At 36.4% G+C, this 21,888-nt stretch overlaps 1 protein-coding gene across 1 annotated transcript in view; it reads left to right on the forward strand.

The window, feature by feature from the left end:
• Nucleotides 1-21,888, forward strand: part of foxn3 (forkhead box N3) — a 115,692-nt gene that overhangs the window by 25,864 nt on the left and 67,940 nt on the right. The window contains 2 exon segments of the mRNA XM_051132895.1: nt 9,141-9,445; nt 9,447-9,698. Coding sequence (XP_050988852.1) covers nt 9,155-9,445; nt 9,447-9,698 — 543 coding nt within the window. The 5' untranslated portion in view covers nt 9,141-9,154.

Here is a 21,888-nt window from a genome sequence, read left to right on the forward strand (position 1 = left end):
TCCATTAAGCATGATTACATTATAGATATAAATCCACGGCTGAACACAGCTCTGTACTTGTATGGAGATCCATTACAGCATTTATTCAAAGCTCTTGTTCAATTTGTACCTTTCTTTGCCTCTGATGTATCCAATAAGGAAATCTGGAAGAAAAAGAACGAAGCCACAGCGGTAATAAGCTGAGATGTGCTAGAAATCGGACAGTTTTAATGGGGTCTCAGATTCTGATGGAAATGAAGAGAAATGGTGGCGATCCTCTGGGGTTCACGGGTGAAAGAATTAACACAGCTTGTCACTCTGTCCCAGCCATCCTCCCGTTACCAGGGTAACGGACGCCCGTGTGGCTCGGAGTAACCGTGGTGACACAGTTGCGGCTGCAGCCTGACTGAACCTCTCCTCGCGGGCAGCAGCGCAGCCAGAGCCGAAACGAGCAGGAATTGGACTTTCTATCTGCACAGAACAGCGATAATCTACCCTAATGACCTCTGTGGGGAAAATATATGCAGCCTCTGACACTATCAAGTCTTTGTTTCTGCTTTAATGAGCTCTCAGCTACTAGGTAGAACATTCATGGTAATCTGCTTATTGGCCGCTGTGAGATAAAACAGTTTTAGAATATCATATCTTAAATACAGGTTTGTGTGCTTAAATTAGAACAGGATAATTTAGATACTACTGAAATGGCAGAATTAAGTATAAGGGTGCTTGCTTGTTGACCATGTTTTTGTTCTAGTAAATATAACCAAGTTAGGATTTCAAGCAGGAGGGCTTGGGGGGCGACATTGATGACTAAATGGAGACTAAATGGAGAAGACATTCTACTGATTTAACTATGTAGCATGACAGCCACTTAGTTGTTTTCAAAATGCTGTAGCTTTTCCAAGAGTCTTTTTCGAACTAGTAGCAGTGTAGCGCAACCGCAAAGCTACATTGCTGTTTTCAATGTCACGTTGTAATTTGCATGTGGTTTTACTGCCGAGCGAGTAAAGTCAGTAATTAGACGCACTCTCATCTGTAACACTGGAAAAACTGATTTATTCTAGTAAATTGATTCATTTGGAGAGTTCATGTAAATGAACTGATTTAAAAAAAAAAAAGAAAGAAAGAAAGAAAGAAAGGAAGGAAGAGTTGACCAATTAGAGAATCTGCAAAGTATTTTAGGTCTTCTATTTAGAGAATAATGTTTATTTAATTGTTGCTTTATATATATACTTGCCTGGCAAAAAATTATATTTGTAATTAATTAATTTTAATTTATTAATTAATTTGATTAATTATTTTTTTTTGTATATTTATATTAATATACTTTTTGTAATGCATCTTATGTAATTTTTAAATGTAATATTTTAAATATGCATTTTTAAATATTTTATATTATAAATTATAATATACATTAGAAATAATAATAAAAACAATTGAAGAAAAATGCCTGCCTTATGTATAAAAAAAAATGTACCAAAATGTACCTCTCTTTTTTTTAATATGTAAAATGCATAACAAAAATATATAAAATATTAGGAAAAAATACACATTCAGTTTTTGTATAACGTGTTTTTAAATATGTAAACAGATTCTTCACATCTTTTATGTAAGTAATGTTTTTCTGGATTCTGTTTTTTTTTTTTTAGACTCTGTTTTAGTGGTTAAATTAATCAAAAAGTATGTCTAATTAACTGAAAGCATGAAACTTACAGTATTAAACAGCAATTTATTAACCGTTTAACAAGAAATACATTTTTATTTCCACCAAATTATGTTTTTCATTCATTTTGTGGATTCCATTTGAATGGTTTCATTAAATATTAATAATCAAAAGCATCTTTATTTTTTTATTTTTTTTTATTGTTTTTAGTGTATTTATTTATTTCCAGAATACTGTGTTGTGTATTTACATTTTTCAAGTGAATAAATTCTGGTAAATATTTTTTTCTGGTAAATAGTCCTTTAAAAATAATGTTGTAATAATAATTTTACTAGTAGTAGTAGTGTTATCATTACATTAAGTAATATTTCTGTCATGCTTTCTTCAAGTTAAACCAGATTTTTATTTTGACGGGTTGCAGTGAAGACCGTTAGGTTTTTGTTTGTATATTATATGATTTTTTTTTCCCCAAAAGAAATGGAAAAATGCTCATGAAGTGACTCTCGGAGCAGTTATAGAGAATGTTTATGTACTCATAAATTGAGGCAGCAGAGACTGAAAACATTGCGTTTTGATTTAGTGTAATGACCTACTTTTGATTTATCCATCCAAAATTTGGCAAATTCTGTGTCATTCTGCGTTACGCAGTAAATTTGGTTTTTATGACTAGATTCCATGATTCCGTCCACGTTTTGTGCATCGCAGAAATCATAGAGCCCTACGTACTGTGACTACTTTAAAGCGTTTCAAATTAGCTTCCACAACACTGGAAAAGAGATTCTGTTCATCCAGCCATTCATTAATATACCAGATGTGTTTAGACACAGTTAAAGATATTGTCTGCTCACACCTCTTTCACAGAGAGTAAAATGAGGCTTTGTTCTTGAGCAGATAAGAGAGAAGACAGTGTCTCAAGCTATGTATTTTCAAAGTTTACATATTTTAACTGGCACTGTCAAACATCCACCTGAATGTTGTTGAACAAACCTGAACTTGTATTAAACTTGAAACATTCCTGGTTAAGAATGAAAGGAAAGTTCTGCTCAGACAGCTCTGAGTCACTTGTGAGAACCAGCGTTTCATAGTTAAATTGTTCACAGACGGTCTGTACACAAGGTTTTTTTGGCTTTGAATAAATACACTCGGTAGATTAATCAAAAGAGCGGTTATAAATCATTTCTGCAAGTACTAACCCATGATAACCGTGTTAAGCTGTGGAAACTCTTGCTCAATACTTGGCTCTGGGCATAACAATACTGTGAGCGGAGAGCTACGCAGACCAGCTGTAATTAAAAGCTGTAGTTTCAAATGGGATAAAAAGACTCGCTGCAACTTTTGTAATGTTTTTTCATGCCAAGATTAAAGCCCTTTGATTATTTCTTGTGTAATTGGGGCTATTTGAACGCAGAGTGCTTGTTTTGTGCCGGCTTTGAGTTGGACATGGTTTTTCGCTTTGAGCTGTGTGAAATCTCTACCTGCCACTTCTCTGTCGTGGAGTGATAAGAGAACTGCTTTACAAACAGGCTGAGTGCAGCTATTTACTGCCTCTGCTGCAGAGAGAACGTGACCTTTCACCTCTCCTGCGTTCCTCGAGTATTGACAGCACATGACTTTTTGTTCAAGCCCAGACCAAAAGCCTAAAAGCCGCGGTAAAGACTGGATTTGTTTTCATAGCGTTGAACATGTGGATTACCTGCTTCAAAAAACGTCAGGAGTCCTCCAGCTAAGTTTGTTTTTCTCATGTTAATGACATTTCATTGAAACATGTCTCTGCATAGGAGCTCACTGGCCTGCGTCCAATCAGGCGCACAAGGAGGCGGGGCTTCGCCAGTTAGGTTAGTAGGGCATGTGATTCCACAGGAGGGAGGAGGAGTTTCCACAAGTCACACCCTTTGAGAGAATTCCTACAGGTAAACACTCCAAGCAGATGAGTCAAGGCTTGCCGCGACTTTGACGTAGGCTGCGGAGTGTTTATGCCCTCAAAAGAGAGATATTACGTACTTCGGAGTGCCTGGGAAATATGGGTACTGTGGTGTGAGATTACATATAAATGTGTTTCTGTCTAGAGGGAAGGAAAGTGTTTGTCACAAGAGCCGAGAGAAGCCTACGCCAAGCTTATGAATGAAATCTCAGAGCAGGTACAGAGTTTATTTTTACTTTCTCAAAGGCCCATTTATATGTCAGGTTGATATTAAGTGTGATGTGAGTAAGGAAATAGGAGTCTTGTGGGATGGATGGCAATTGTTTTGATGTAAAGCTGAAGCTCTTGTCATAGTATCTGAATTTTTTATTACAGCGTAGTCTATTTTATTCTGTTTTTTAATACTTTTACCCTCAAGCAACAATGCTCGAAACTCTGGAGCTACACTTGACGTCGTGTTCATCATCAGGTTTGCATGAAATAGAAGAAGATTGTGGTAGGAGCTTCTGACTTGACCTTACCATCATCCTGACAGCCGCTAACGAATTTTGCACTAGTGACAAAATCTAGTTTAGTCTAATTTGTCGAGAATGTGACATATTAGGTGTCAAGTTGCACACAAAGTTTACTTTTTCTTGTTTTTGTGGCTGAGTGACTCAGTGAGCGATTTATTACCAGCATGAATAGACCCATTACTTGTTCTTCACCCACTTTAAATGAGTTTTGCGCTTGTTTTAACGCAGCTCTCCCAATCAAGCGAGCGAAACAATGACAGTTTGGCAGTCGCCTGGCTTGTAATATCAGGACGGTCCGCGTCTGTGCGTTGAATAGAAGATCTCTCTTGGCACTCGTGCATGTGGTTAATAGTCAGATGTTAAGATGGGTGATGAGGGAACAAAGTGCTGTTCTTTGTCATTGTGCTGTCTTTGTTATGTCACTCATACTGGCATGTAAATGAACATTGCCGATTATAGAATATCGTTATGCATTTTAACACATGGCAGACACGGGCGAACGTTAATTTATTCAACGGCTGGTCGCTTGCATATGCAGATATACTGTATATGACTATATTAGACACAAACTGCATGTATGCATGCATTTAATCACTGATTTATGATGAGGCTCCCAAACAAATGTTGGTTTAGACAGGCAGATGGTATTTGGGCTCTGATCAGAGCATCATGCCTAATTATCTGTAGCTTTAACCCACCCTCTGTGATCTGGCTTTCTGCTGTCATCTGGACGCACGACTGGAGCACATTTACAGCTATTTGCCAGAGAAACACAATCCTGCAGAAACAAACCTGAACCTGGACATTGAGTATAATGTGTCATTCATAACAATAGCTCATGTGGGAGCGAGTGTACATGCTTTTTCTCTTATTTTTGGCCCAATCAATGCTCCATTTGGGTGAATATGGCCTTAAGTCCGAAAGTTTGCTCTCTGTGTTTCAGTTCGTGTTCAAATGTCATGTAGCTGTTGCTGAACAATTTGAGTTTCAAAGTGACTCTCACGTTGTAGCGCACCTCCTATCCAAAAAATGCAATAGGCTTTGTGCTTTGTTTCAGAATTCAAATTCTGTTAATTTTATATAGTATTCAAACAGTGAATGCCGTTTTGGCGCTGTTTACTGTGAAGTGACAGATGTAGCGCCTCGTCTCCTCCGCTTTAACCAGTTTCAGCACGAAACAAACAAGAATAAACATCCGAAGGAATGTTAAAAGAAAGAGTACAACTTACCGAAATCCGTATTCTGTCTCATGTAATCGCTTAATCAGTGTTTACGTTAGTCAGCTAGAAAAATGAACTCTAAAGAGGAGCGTTTTGCTAAATATATGCACCATATAGCATATTCATTAGAATTTGTGTTATTTTTCGATGTTTAAATAAATCTGTCAAGTTTTTATGACAGCCACCTTTTAAATGTTTATATTTAAACAAACGAATTGGAGTAGAAATATAATTGTGTAATTGCAACCTTCATTGTGTAATTTAAGCGTTTTGTATACAAATCAGTTCATTTTAACCTTCGATATTATAGTAATGTAGTAACAACTTTACAGCTTTAGTTGAAAGACTTTTTCCTTGAGAAAATTTGGCTTGTACTGTAGCTGATGTATATCCAAAATAATCAATAACAAATCAGAACAGAATAGAATTGTGAAAGTTGTGTCAAAACCCAGCCCTACTGTGTATGTTCTTGAAAATGTTAACATGACAGCTAATTTGAAGAAAATTTGTTCTGAAATAAACCAGGATGGACGCGAAAAGGGAATTCGCATCATTGCACTTCCTTATCGCGTGATACTCAGAAGTATTTTGCAAAAACTTTCTTTGAAGTTGAAAATAATGGTCAAGAATGATGTTTCGAGTCTCTCGGGACGCAATTGGCAGTTGCCAGCAAATTAGGCCTAAACAGAGCCCTGCGTTGTCATGGCAACAGTGCAATTAAATTACTTTACTGTCAGCTGTAATATAATTTTCCTGTGCAGCGGCTCACGGGACCGGAGCGCCCCATCGGAGGCTGAGTGAGATGAGCGCTCCTCATTGGAAAGATGCAGTACATTGATTTTTCATGAATGATTTTAGTGTCCGCGTTGCATTTCAATGTGCGGATGGCTGGTTTGAACAAGAGGCGATTTCGTTCCACTTGAAAATGCTGCTCTCTCCGCAGCGCTGAAGTATAATCTTTAAGTATTTCTTTCTTCTGAATGACAATCAGTGTAGAGCAGAGGTCTTGTTGTTTTAGAAAAACACAATCTGCTCTTTGAAGAGGGGAAGCAGAGTTTGATTTTTATGTGTTTTCACTGAATTATTTTGGGTGGTATCATGTTTAAGTGTTTGATGGTGCCTTTCTAGTAATTGCTTTTGCAGATGGGCTGGGTGTTTGAGCGAGAGAGAGAGGGAGAGAGAGCGCGAGGCAGGAGAGACAGCGCCACATAAATTGATCTTCGTGACAGATCACAGGGAAGGTCGCAGTCTGTTTTTCTGGTGTCATGTTCGGAGTATTTGATTCAGTGATTGACATGCCCCTATAATATCGTTCCCCTCTGTCACACCCAGTTCTTTATGGGTTTTAGTCTATTGAAATAGATAGTCAGTAATTTTTAGATTAACAAAACTATGGCTGTCATTTTTGCTGGTTGTAGTGACATCTTAAAATGACGAAGACTTAGCTCATGAATATTAAGTTACGCATAAATCTTTAATCAGGTTTTTAGTTCATTTACTGTTTTGATAAATGCCTGTTGTATGCTGGTCTCTGTAAGCTTATTCAAAATGGAAATGATAATCATTTGTGACCAGGGACCACAAAATGTATCACCTGAAACCTAAATATATAAGCTTTCCACTGATGTATGGTTTCTTAGGATAGGTGAACATTTGGCCGAGATACAACTATTTGAAAATCTGGTATCTGAGGGTGCAAAAAAATCAGAATATTGAAAAAATCACCTTTAAAGTTGTCCAAATGAAGTTCTTAGCAATGCATATTACTAATCAAAAATAAAGTTTTTATATATTTATGGTAGGAAAATATCTTCATGGAACATGATCTTTACTTAATATCCTAATGATTTTGGGCATAAAAGAAAAATTTATAATTTTGACCCATACAATGTATTTTTGGCTGTTGCTATAAATATACCTGTGCTACTTAAGACTGTTTTCATGCTCCAGGGTCACATTTAGAATCAAAATAGAGTCAAAAATTGCTTTCAACAACCATTTTAATAGCATATTGAGTTTGTATACATTTTGTTTTGTAATGTTACTAAAATAAATAGTGTGTGTGTGTGTGTATATGTGTATGTATAAACAGTAAAAATATAAAAATATTTGATCAATATGAGTAATTTTATTTCACTGTAACAATATATTACAACAGTTATTTTTGCTTTAAATAAGGTCAACATTTTTGAAACCACAGAAATTTCATAAGTCTTGTCACCAGTGTCATAGTCACAAAAAACAAATACTAGCCTGAATTAAAAAAAAAAAAAAAAAAAAAAAAAAAAAAAAACACAACTTGAACTCACTGAAGACAAGTAAACAGTCAGTGATTCAAAAAGATTAAGAAACTAATTACAAGCAATAGGACAAAAAGCTACAGTAGAACAAATAAATAAGAAATGCTACATACATTGTATAAATTAAATATGTTTATTCTTAATAAAGTTAAAACAGTGATTTAGTTAAGAGCACTGAGAGATTTTCTCTTCTTTGTTGTTTGATTAACATGAATAACAGACAGCAGGAATATTAGACTGCTGTCACTTTAAGAGCTACCCAGATCCAATATACTGTTACATATGTGTTTTCTTTCTCAGTCATTTGCTTGCTTTCACTTAAGACCTAAATTACTGTGTTTACGAGGATTCTTGCAAAGACGGGCATTTTATGACACATACAAGTGTGTGTATTTAACCATTCAAGGCATATAAAACTGCAAAAATAACTTGGTTCAGTACTCCCTCGCATTCTAAACACTGTCTTCATGTGTGGGTGCATATAGCAAAATGAGTTCGCTTTCCCTGCGGATTGCGTTTCAACAGCTTAAAATCACTTGATGCTTAAAACGCATGCAAACTATAAGTTTTTGTGATCATGTAGCACAGCAGTGTCACTTGAGCGTGTAACCGCAATAGAGAGGATGGTCCAAATTCTCTACCAGTTAATCGTGTCTACCGGTATATTGCCTACCCCTAGATCATTATATCAGATTTGTCACATTATATGTATATTGATATCTGTATTTTTATCTGTGTATGCAACTATAAAAAGAGCAATTGACAGGACATAAAACAGACAGAGCAGATCATTTGTAGATGACCTTGAGTGTTATATTCCATTTACTTGAAATATTTCACAATATAGCAAGGCGTCTTTGCTTGCTCAATAGCTGTTCCATCATCTCCGCGAGCAGACTTGCGTACCGTGCATTCTTGTTGTTGACAGAGTAGAATGGTTCTCATAGTCTCATTCTTTTGTGCTCTCAGAGAATGTTTTGTCCCTTGGATGGAAAAAAGGGCTTCCTGCAGTGATCTGAACATCAAGTGATCTTAGTCATCCTTCAAGACCGTCATTCTGTAAACTTCTACAATAGTGGATTCTGATTGAAAAATATTTCAAAATATGTGCAAAGCCTGTGTTGTAGTCACTGACACTGTCTCAGATGTGACCCTGGACCACAAAACTAGTCATAAGGGTCAATTTTTTGAAATTGAGATTTATACATCATATGAAAGCTGAAAAAATAGGCTTTCCATTGATAGGATAGGACAATATTTGGCCGAGATACAACTATTTTAAATCTGAAATCTGCGAGTGCAAAAAGATCTAAATATTGAGAAAAATGTATCAAAGTTTTGATATGTTTACGGTAGGAAATTTACAAAATATCTTCACGGAACATGATCTTTACATAATATCCTAATGATTTTTGGCATAAAAGTAAGGTCAATGTATTTTTGGTTGTTGCTACAAATATACCCGTACTACTTAAGACTAGTTTTGTGGTCCAGTGTGACCTTTTGTGATTGTAATCATGTTCTCTTTGGTGTCTTCCATAGGAGCCTTGGTCTAAATGGGTCCGGTTATGCCTCCCAGTAAGAAGCCGGAAAGTTCCGGGGTCAGCGTCGCGAGCGGCCTGAGCCAGTTCTATCAGGCGAGCTCCATCACACGCGCCCTGCAGGAGGCCGAAGAGATGGACCTGGCTCTGCCCACCATCAAACTGGAGAAGGGCAGCATGGAGGACGAGGAACTCACTAACCTCAACTGGCTCCACGAGAGCAAGAATCTGCTCAACAGTTTCGGTGACCCCGTGCTGAGGAGCGTCAGCCCCGTCCAGGACTTGGACGATGACACCCCGCCCTCCCCCGGCCCACTCGGACCTCCCTTACGACGCCAAGCAGAACCCGAACTGCAAACCCCCTTATTCGTTCAGCTGCCTCATCTTCATGGCTATAGAAGATGCCCCCTCCAAGAGACTCCCAGTTAAAGACATTTACAACTGGATCCTGGAACACTTCCCTTACTTTGCCAACGCCCCCACGGGGTGGAAGAACTCAGTCAGGCACAATCTGTCCCTCAATAAGTGTTTTAAGAAAGTGGACAAGGACAGAAGTCAGGTAAGGATGCCAAAACCGCTCTGCATCAATCTTTAACTGCACACTGGGAAGTGCTGACCAGTTTTCCTTTTATTTCGCCACTTTTTATTTGACTTCACTTTTTTTTAGTAGTACCAAACATATGCTTACAAATTGTCAGTAGCCTGAAAACAGCTCAGCTGTTTTCTGTTAGAAACAGACTATTGACAAAACGTTTGTAGTTTGTAGTCACACTATATATTGCATAAAGACTTCAAGTGACAGTTCACCCAAAAAATGAAAATTCTGTCAATAATCACTCACTCTCATGTCATTCTAAGACCTTTGTTCATCTTCGAAACACAAATTAAGATATTTTTGATGAAATACAAGAGCTTTCTGACCCTGCATATACAGCAACGCAATAACAGGTTGAACGAGCATCGAAGATTGACAGGGAAGAGAAGAAATTGTTGAATGAAGTCGTCTTTTTGTATTCTCGCTTCATAAAATTACGGTTGAACCACTGATGTCACATGGACTATTTCAATGATGTCCTTACTACATTTCTAGGCCTTGAACGTGTCAGTTGCATTGCTGTCTATGCAGGGTCGGAACGCTCTTGGATTTCAACAAAAATATCTTAATTTGTGCTCCCGAGATAAACAAAGGTCTTATGGGTTTGGAATGACATGAGGGTGGGTAATTAATGAGAGAATTTTAGTTTTTTGGTGAACTTTGGGTGAATCTCTTTAAAAGCTCACATTTAGTTCACAATTTTGTGCCTGATAAGTCATTAATGTTATTTTGAAGTAACAGTATACTGTATGTTTCTATTAATTAACATTAGGGTTAATGCAGTACACATGAACAACATTTTTATAGCGTTATTGTTTAGTGTTAGTGACCCTGGACCACAAAAGCAGTCATAAGGATCAATTTTTTGAAATTGAGATTTATGCATCATCTGAAAGCTAGATAAATAAGCTTTCCATTGATGTGTGGTTTGGATAGGACAATATTTGGCCGAGATACAACTATTTCTGAGGGTGAAAAAAAATCAAAATATTGAGAAATTCCCCTTTAAAGTTGTCTCAGCCACTGCATATTTCTAATAAAAAATTAAGTTTTGATGTATTTACAGTAGGAAATTTACAAAATATCTTCATGGAACATGATATTTACTTTGCAGTGTAATTTTGGCTATTGCGACAAATATATCCGTGCTACTTGAGACTTTTGTGGTTCAGTGTCACATATATGGAAAATAATTAGAAAGTTTTTGCCTGTTTAAAATGTCACTGCATTTTCAAAAGACTTTTTAAATGAGTAGTTTGTACTTTGGAAAGCCACATTGCAGGAGTGTGCTGAATGTGTCAATATTTGGAGGTGTGACTTGTTATCTCAGATTTAATAGCAGTAAATGTTGATTGAATTGATTCTTGTAAGAGAAGATTTTATAATCGTTTGATAAAAGGATGAAGCTTATGAATTGGGACTCATTATATGCTCATTGAGTATTGATTGATTCTAGTCAAAGGCTGTGTTTGTGTATCATATTGAGAGTATACTCTATGTGTGTGTGTGTTTATGGTGTGCATGTGTCTGCAAGTTAGTCAGAACAGTAAAGCCATTCCATGTGACTCTTACAGTTCACTGCCATCTGGTCCCTGGCTGTGGAGCAAAGAATTTTTTCTGTATATGTGTCTCCATAGAAACAGCTTTGCAGTTGACATGGAAAGTAAGCTGTTGCTGTAGCAACAGAGAAACTGATGTGTTTGTGTGTGTATGTGTGTGTGAAAGTGTTCTGGCTGGGAATGGCTAATCCACTGATGGTTGTATAGTGTCGCCTGATTTAACCCATTCGCTCCTGAGCCAATACTAAGAACCTTTTTGGCACTTTTGCTGCAAGGAGTCCATAAAGATTAAGTGTTTTTGTCTGCTGTGCAAGGATCATCTTTGAATGACCTGGTCAAAATATCTAACTTTTCAGTGACTCAATCCACATGTTCATTGTTTAGGATTGCAATTCCATTTAAAATCTTCCCTCAAAGGTCTGGGGCTGTTTTTGATCTGCTGTGATGCTCAACTTGACTCCAGATATCATTTTAGAGCTCATTTTTAATGCACTCGTCTAATTTTATTTAACAGCTTTGCCATCCAAAATTGATTTGTGCCTAGCTGAGATTCACAGTGTCGAGTTTTTCTTTATTCATATGAACTGTGTAAGTTTGAGCTTTGGGCTTTTTAGAATTAAAGGCTTCTTGTCTTATTTTCTTTATTGGAGAAAGAACCTTGTAATATCCTAGGGAAGATTAAACTTAGGAATTACACTTAGGAAATGCATAAAAACAAAACAGTATTTTTTTAATGTTTTAAACAAAATGTGAAGATGATTTTTTTTGCTTATGCAAAATGTGTCACTATAATGCTATGAGTGTTGGGTATGGTTAATAGGGTGTTGCAAGGGTTATGTATGTGGTTTTTGGAAGGTGTTGCTTGTGCAAAATTTTAAAACATAAGTAGTTGCTAGGCAGTTGCTGGTTTGTCTTGGATGTGCTAAACATGCAACCATGATGCTAGGGTGTTATACATGGTTCCAGGTTTTTGCTAGGTGATTTGTAGGGTGATCTAGGTGGTTGCTGGGTGGCACTTATATGTGCAACTGGCTGTTGTGCATTGTTCCTAGGGAGTTGCTAGGTAGTTGCCATATGGTGCTGCATAGGGGTAGGCAATCATGATATATGTAATTTTATTTCATGGTAATGAAACATAAGGTACAACGAGGCTAAAGGCACCTTTGATATTATTTTTTTCTAAACCACTAGATGGCAGAAAAACATGGCGTTGCACTTTCCAAAACATCCGCTTTTCAAGATACACGTGAAAATTTGTCTGATCCTTGAACGCGGGCAGCAGTGCAAAGTCGGTTCTGTGCTTTCTTTATCTAATATTTGATGTTTTTAAAAATGTTGTAGATTTAAGTAGCAAATGAGAATTGTTAAAATTCCTGAATATATCTTGAGACAAAGGTCTTCTTAATGATTTTTACTTTTGTTTAATAATTAAACAAAAACACTTTTTTTTAATAACGAAAGAATATGTAAAAGTATGATATTTGGTGTAAAAAGCACCCCTGCTGTTTCTGGCTAAATGGCACAATAATTAACATGATAATTAATAGAAGGCATTGTTATGACATTGTTAGATTCAGATTGTAAATATCGTATATTATGTTGGGTGTCCACCTTATAGATAATCACCATGTTTAGAATGAAACCATCATATTTAAAAACATGCTATTAATCATATCGTATAATAAAATATAATTTGTTGTTACTACTGTAAATCTATATTAAATTATTATGGGATCTCCTTCAATGCTTTTGGAATCTTTACATTTTAAAATGAGTTTGTTTCTGTATTTTAAAATATATGTTTTATATTAACATATTTTAATGACAGTATATTTATTGAACCAAAAAATAATTCTCTTATTGATCAAAATAAGCAGAAAATAGTACAAACTTTGCTAAAGTGATTGTTTTGAATATGTATTAACTTAAACATTATTAAAAAACAACAACAACAACAACAAAAAAGCATTATTTTAGCTAAAGTATTTGTATCAATACTATGTTCCTTTTACCCCATGCTGGTAAGCCTTTTACCCTGTGTGTACGGTAAAAGGCCCCCCTTGCCACCTCATTCATTTATAAGATTTTTAAACAAAATTAACGATTTGTGTGATTTATTTTCACACAAAATCTGTTGCTCCATAAATGTTCAGTACAAACGTATATATTTTTCTGCAGTCATACACTTTTTTTTTTTTTTTTTTTTTTTTTTTTAGGGTGTGCCTTTAGCCCCGTTGTACCTTATATATCACAATATACTTATTTTTGCTTTAAATAAGGTCTTTATGATAAAAAAAATATAAAAAATAAAAAAATAACTCAAGCTCACTAAAGACAAGTAAACAGTCAACGATTAAATAAGAATCAGAAACCAATTACAAACAATAGGACAAAAAGCTACAGTAGAACAAATAAACAAGAAATGCTACATACACTGTATAAAGTAATCAAATGTATAAAACATTGCCTATTCTTCACTGTGTAAATTAAATATATATTTCTTCTTATTAAAGTTGCAAAAGTGATTAAGTCAAGAACAGTGAGAGATTTTCTCTCTTTTGTTGTTTGATTAATATGAAAGACAGACAGCAGGAATATTAGACTGCTGTCACTTTAAGAGTTACCCTTGTCCAATATAGTGTTACACATGTGTTTTCTTCCTCAGCTGTTTGCTTTTACTTAAGACCTAAATTACTGTGTTTGAGGATACTTGCGAAGACAGGCATTCTGACACATACAAGTGTGTGTATTTAACCATTCAAGGCATATAAAGCAGCAAAAATAACTCTGTTCAATACTCCTGGACCGTTGTCACATGTACATGCCTTTCTGACCGTGTGCGCATATAGCAAAATGAGTTCTCTACTGCTGATTGCATTTCAACAGCTTAAAATCACTTCTTTTTAAACCATAATGCTTAAAAACACATGCAAACGCTGTTCTCATAACCATATGACACCGCAACGTCACGTGTGGGTGTAACTGCGATAGAAACAATACAGTTTACAAATTTCTACTGGGTAATCGTGTCTACTGGTATACCCCCCTTAATGTTGCATGTGCAAAATTCACAACTATGATGCTAGGATGTTGTGCATGTTGCAAGGTGGTTGCTGGATGGAGTTGCATGTGTAGAAATTGTTTCCATGATGCTATGGTGTTGTACTTGGTTGCTAGGGTGAGATTTGCTTACGGTGCCAGCTCAAAAGTCTCTAGACACTTCATTTAATGTAAGTACATAAAAGTTTAATGTTCTTTTATTGTGTGCCAGGTCATTACTCAAATCACGTGGAAAATGCCAAACGTTTAATACCTAGGCTTAGGGGTTTGTTCAGATAGTAACAGTGATGACAACCTTAGCAAACACCACTAATATTACATGACAACAGTAATGTTAGCAGAGCTTCTACCACGTAGTTGTTTATTTCATACTTTTCTGTTAGGAAAAGTTTCTGTTAGGTCACAAAGTCATGATTAGCCGTACGCCTGTTCATTTGGTGTTTGATTTAATTTCTCTAGCCTCATTGGCCTACTTAATGAATGAGATGACTATTTTAAGTCTGTTTTAATTTCAGATTCATTGTGGATTTGCTATGCAATCATGCATCACTCTACATAATGAGACAGTAAGGGGCAAATTAAACCAGCAAAATAAGAGTCTGAATAAACAAACATTTGATAGATGCTCAATCCCCAGGGGTTTACAGAGGAATAATTAATTTCGGCCAAGAGGAGAATCAAATTAAGAGATCCAGACCTCAAGAAAATGTTGTTTTTGCTTTTTACCGATCGGGAACGAGTTGCACCCGCTGCTAGCGTCATTTGCACATGCTGTCTGCACTGTTTTAGCACCAGATTCACAAAGGAATTATGCAAATCAGGTAACTGTGCAAATGCGGCAACAAAATTAGTGTTGCATGGGGCAGTTGTACCTTGGTTCATGTAAATGTGCCTAGACAGTGACTTAAAGACAACGAAAGGTGCAGTTTTCACACAGGGGTCTTAAAATTACGGCTTCAATAATCGCTAGGAAATGTGCACAGACAAAGGCTTTTTAAAAGAATCTCTAATGCTTATGTGCATTACAAAAATTGCGTTTGCTCAGTTAAATGTTTTTAATAAAATAATATTATTAAAAATTATTTAATAACTAATACAAAAAATTATTATTATTATTATTTTTTTTGCAGCTGGTAGAGCATGGCACTGGCAACATGAAGGACATACGTTCAATTCCCACAGAATAAAAAATACTGATAAATATATACTTTGACTTAACTGCGAGAAACTTTATATAAAAGCTGCTTTTTGATAAATATTTATAATCATATTTAATGCATTTGGCAAGTGCTTTTATCCAGAGCATTTTGCAATGCATTCGAAGAAAGTTTTTGCATTCCCTGGGAGTCAAACTCATGACCTTGGCATTGCTGCGTGTGTGAAATAAGAACCAGGGTTTTGCACTGAAATTCTGTGCACTAAAGAGGTGCAACTCACACATGCATGTTTCTGTAACGCACGGTGACTCTGCCATGACTGGTGAAGAGTGAGCGCTCTAGAAATGACACCCTGTCATTTGTTTCCATGGCACTGTTATGAACACAGGATCTGAACTTGGCACCTGAGTGCTGCTTATATGGGTGGATCTCCGAAGCTGTTGTGTCACTTACAAAGACTGTTTCACATACAGGCACATACATCGGCGTTTATACATAGAGGGAGCTTTGATGATTAATGTGTCTGTTCCATTGTTGATGTCATCTCCATGGCAACAAGATGGGGTTACGCAAGAGTTGCAGTTGAACAGGTAGCAGTGGAGTCGTTTATGAAGAAACACAGGATGGAAGAGCACACATTGGCATTTCCAGCGGGTAGCATTTTCTGTGCTGTCAGCAATGTAATATTGATGTTTGCTCAGGCATTCGATTGAGTTCAGAAGTTTAATTATTTAAAGAGCAATGTGTCAGATAAATATATATATCTTTGTTTTATTCTGATCCCCGCTCTACAATCCCCATCTATACGGATCTATGAGAGGCTGTGGTGATAATGCTGATCCGCGTGACATGATTTATCCCTCTCTTTGAAAGCCAGGTTGATGCAAGATAAAGCCGGCCTGCTCGTTGACATTTTCCTTGGCCAGCTGTTGTGTTCCCTGTGGACAGATGTTGGTTGCGAGGGAAGCTGCGGGAGATTTGCACGCAAACCTACCTTTGACGTCACCAGCCCGCCTGACTTTTGTAGGCTGTGCTGTGTTACCAAGGGTTACACGACCGTCCCTCAGGGATCCTGATGCTGACACCACAGTACCTGCCGATCGATAACGGACACAGTGTCAGGGTGTCAGCACCTTCCGGAATCTGAATCTCGCACTTAATGAGTGCCGTATGGAGATTTAACGCTAAAACTTAATGTCTTGCTTTTTGACGTTCAAGCAAACATTAAGACCAGGCTGGACTTGATGATAAGACCATTTTATGAAACTTTGGGGAAGGCTATGATTCTGTCAACAGTTTTATGATTATTGTAGGTTGTGATAGTGAAAATGAAAGAGCATTACTTGCTCTATCATTACTTAACTCATGACTCATTGACCAGTCATTTAAAATGACATAAAAACATTCACTGAGTGTTTTTTATGCTGTTTTATATTTGCTTTAATGGTTGCAAGAAACCATTATTAGCACCTTGCATTCTGCAAAAGGAATGTGTGATTAAAGGATTAGTTCACCCAAATTCCTCATCGTTTACTCACCCTTACGTTTTCTTTCTTCTGTGGAAAACAAAAAGGAGAAATTTGGAAGAATTGTACAGGTCGCTGTGGAGCTTCCCAGTTCAAAAAGCATGCAAAAGCTCATAAAGCTGTACAAGTATCATCAAAAAAAACAGCAGGCACACAACGTCATAGAACGTTGACATTTGGTTACATTTTGTTTATTCAATGTCCATTGAATGTCCAATATTCAATGTCCATTGAAATGTCCAATGCCGACGTCAGCTAATGTTGTTTTTTTGTTGTTGTTAGGTTGTGTAACCAAAATCCAACGTTAAGTCAATGTCAAATATGGACATCAACTTGATTTTAATTCTCAACCAAAATGCTGCGTCTGTCCGATGTTGGCATCCAAAGTCAATCTGACGTTATATTGACGTCCAGTGCCTGCTGAGAAGATTTGAGTTTTAAGTAAATGCTATTGTTTTTAACTTTCTATTCAAAAGCCAGAAAAAATGTTGGATATTTTCCACAAAAATGTGTTTTTCACTAAGCACATATAAACGTTGCTTTCTCAAAAACACAAACATGTACATTCATGTTGCTTACATATTATTGTAGCCGAGTTTGTGCTGACAGTGTTTAAGTTTAAAAAATATGGTATGGCTGGCTTAAAATGAACCAAAAATTGGTTGTAAATTGAAAATCAAACACATAATTACTAGAGGCATCAGCAGTAATGAAAAGATGAACATTTACCAATAAGCAGTTTAAAAAATGTTTATTTTTTAATTATTATTTATTCAACTTATTAATAAATGTTCATTTATTGAACATATTAATAAATGTTAATTTCCAACCCATTTTGGGTTCATTTTAAGCAAGAATATAGTCATTTTTATTCAATAGTTGAATTAAATAAAACATTTAAATAAATAATTAATACACTTTAAAAATGCTGGGTTAAAAACAACCCAGCAGTGCGTAAAATATAGACAGACCCAGCAAATGAGTTGTTTTTGCCCAGCAGTTGGGTTAAATGTTTAATTAAGTTTTATTCAACTCAACTATTGTTAAAAAAAATTACTATATGGTTTGCTTAAAATGTGCCCAGAATTGTTAGTAAATTAAAAATCAGACACATAATTACAAGAGGTATTAGCAATAATGAAAAGTTGAACATCTACCAATAAGCAGTTTAAGAAAATGTTTATTTTTCATTCAACATATTGATAAATGTTAATTCCCAACCTATTTTGATATAATTTTAAGCAAGAAATATAGTAATTTTTTTTCAGCAATAGTTGAGTTAAATAAAACTGCCCAGAAGGGTGGGTTTGTCCATATTTCACCCAGCACTGGGTTGTTTTTAACCCAGCAGTTTTTAGAGTGTAATTAATTAATTAAACATTTAAGCCAGTTACTTGGTCAAAACAGCCCAATTGCTGGGTTTGTCCATATTTCAGTCAGTGCTGGGTTGTTTTTAACCCAGCATTTTTTTCAAAAACATTTAAAAATCTTACAGACCCAAAACTTTTAAACGGAAATGGGAAATCTGTGTTCCACGACAGATTGAAATTCAAGCAGAACAACCTCAGTCTAAGCAAACAATACCAGAATTTTATATTTGCGGTCAAAAGTACAACTAGCAGAATTGTGCTAGCGGTTAGGCTCTGTGTTGGGACTACCACTTTTAACAAGACTAACGCTGAACAGATGAAAGGATAATTGCAGCTAATGCTGTCATTTGAGCTGTACAATTGAGCAATTTTAGAGATTGCTTGACTTGTCTGTTAGTCTGTTACAGATACAGCCCCATAAGTGCTTCATCATTAGGTCTTTTCACCGACAGAGCAGTGTGTCTGAATCTGTGTTGAATACAAGTCTGTCAGGGTGAGAAGTGTTGTTAAATGAGATAATCTTTGTGTTAGAAATCTTTACCATCTGATTATGGAAATCAGCATCTTTTGTCAATTGTCTGCGCTTTAAAGAGCCTCTTGGCAGAGCTTCAGGTGCCTGATACATAAGAGAACCTCAGCAGTTCAGTCCTCAGGATATCTTTTTTCCCATGTCTGTTGCTCGTACTTAAAGGAGAAGTCAAATTCCAGAACAGATAATTTACTCATGCTTGTGTCATCCAAGATGTTCATTGCTTTCTTTCTTCAGTCGATAAGAAAATATGTTTCTTGAGGAAAACATTCCAGAATTTTTCTCCATATAGTGGACTTCAGTGGTGCCCCCAAATTTGAACTTCCAAAATGCAGTTTAAATGCAGCTTCAAATGGCTCTGAATGATCCCAGCCAAGCAAGAAGGGTCTTGCAAAATGATCTGTCATTTTCAAAACAAATTGACAGTTTATACACTTTTTAACCTTAAACGCTCATCTTGTATAAGTCTGAATGAACTCATCTTGTTTTCTTCCCCAACCCTAAGATCGCCCTACATCGCTGCAGAAGTACCGACCCAGTGTTTACAAAGTGAACATGCAGTAAAAATGTAACGCCCTTTACCAAAAAAGGTAAAACAGCAATGTAGGATGAGGCGAGAGTTTTTCGACATACCCTAACTGCATTAACCTGAATTACACAGACTACACATGTGCATCGGAGAGATGAGCGTTTGAGGTTAAAAAGTAAATAAACTGTAATTTTGTTTCAAAAATGATTCGCAGATTCATGAAAAAATATTTTTATGTACTAAATTTAAAATTTAAAAAAAAAATATTTTACTAAAAAGATTAATTTCGACAATGACATATGGACATTGAACGTTGAACTTCATGAAAAATGAAAGTGAAAACATTTGCTACAATTCTACAAAACCCAGCAGGCACACAACGTCATAAGATGTTGACATTTTGTTACATTTCAGTTATTTAATGTCCATTGAATGTCCGATATTCAATGTCCATTGAAATGTCCAATACCGATGTCAGCTGATGTTGATTTTTTTGTTGTTTTAGGTTGTGTAACCAAAATCCAACATTGTCAACGCCAAATATGGACATCAACATTTTTTAACCAAAATGCAACGTCTATCTGACATTAGGGTCCAGTGTCAACCTGCAGTTATTTTGATGTCCGGTGCCTGCTGGGAAGATTTGCGTTTTAAATAAATGCTATTATTTTGAACATTCTATTCAGAATCCAAAAAAAAATTGAACTTCCAAAATGCAGTTTAAATGCAGCTTCATGGCTCTAAATGATCCCAGCTGAAGAAGAAGGGTCTAGCAAAACGATCGTTCATTTTCAAAACAAATTGACAATTTATATACTTTTTAACCTTTAATGGTCATCTTGTCTAAGTCTGCATGAACTCATTACGGTTCAATATGGTCAATACAGTTGGGGTATGTCGAAAAACTCCTATCTCGTTTTCTTCCCCAACTTCAAAATCATCCTACATCACTGCAATTGTACCGACCCAGTGCTTACAAAGTGAACATGCAGTAAAAATCAAATGTCCTTTACAAAAAAGGTAAAACAGCGATGTAGGATGATTTTTACGTTGAAGAAGAAAATGAGACAAGTGTCTTGACCCACAGACTACGCATGCGCATCGGAGAGACGAGCATTTGAGGTTAAAAAGTAAATAAATTGTCATTTTGTTTCAAAAATGACAGATTGTTTCGCTAGATAAAACCCTCATTCCTCACCTGGGATTGTTTAGAGCCATTTGAAGCTGCATTTAAACTGCATTTTGGAAGTTCAAACTTGGGGGCACAATTGAAGTGAGAAAAATTCGGGAATGTTTTCCTCAAGAAACATAATTTCTTATCGACTGAAGAAAGAAAGACATGAACATCTTGGATGACACAGGGGTGAGTAAATTATCTGTAAATCTAAGTTGGGGAAGTGGACTTCTCATTTAAAGGGACAGTTCACCCAAAAATGAAAATTCTGTCATTAATTACTCACCCTCATGTCGTTAATCTTCGTAACAAATTAAGATATTTTTGATGAAATCCAAGAGCTTTCTGACCCTGCATAGACATCAATGCAACTGACACGTTCAAGGCCCAGACATCGTTAAAATAGTCCATGTGACATCAGTGTTTCAACCTTAATTTTATGAAGCAATGAGAACAAAAATAACAACTATTCAACAGTGAATTATTCTTCACCGCAAATTCTCGAGAGTATCACCACACGTGTGTTTGCATACTGATTCAGTGTTACAAAGGCACATTATTCAGTTTCTGTAATAGGAACATTTCAATGTAGTTAACAGGCATTAGGTCTATATTAACCGCAGTCACATAAAAGGTCACTTTGTTTAAAATATGATGGCATGTGTGATTCTGTTCACTTCCTGCGCTAGGTTGAGTCACTGATTTGATTCCAAGGCTTGGTCTCCTCACGCCTCGTGGCCGTATGCTGCGCCCGTGGGGGACACCATATTGCTCGCGTATGATCTCGGCGTGCGGTGACTGTGTCAGAATAAACATGGTGCTTGAACGCCAAGAGAGACGTTTGCTCGAGAATGTGTGATTTTTGTGGGACTACATCTCAGCAGGGCTTGATCTGGCCACCCTTCATCACTGGTGATCACGTACAGCATATACACTCATAAGACGAGATGAACGCACACGCATGCTTTCGTACACACACACACCCACACACACTCTGTCCTGGGTACTGTTCTGGCACAGACTGCGCTGTGGGAACAGAACTTGTCTCAATTTATCATGTCATCAGCTTTTACTTTTGTATCTGCTTTACTCTGGATGGCTTCAGGCTCTGCGAAGGAATCCTCTTTAATTAGGATTACACAGGTCATTAGCAAACCCAAGGTTTTTTTTAATGTGCTCTTTTCTCCTCTGTTTTCATATTGGGACCAATTTTGGTGTTAAACCACATTTTTGATCATTATTGAAGGTTA

This window comes from Labeo rohita, chromosome 17 (assembly GCF_022985175.1).
Source record: "Labeo rohita strain BAU-BD-2019 chromosome 17, IGBB_LRoh.1.0, whole genome shotgun sequence".
Lineage (NCBI taxonomy): Eukaryota > Metazoa > Chordata > Actinopteri > Cypriniformes > Cyprinidae > Labeo > Labeo rohita.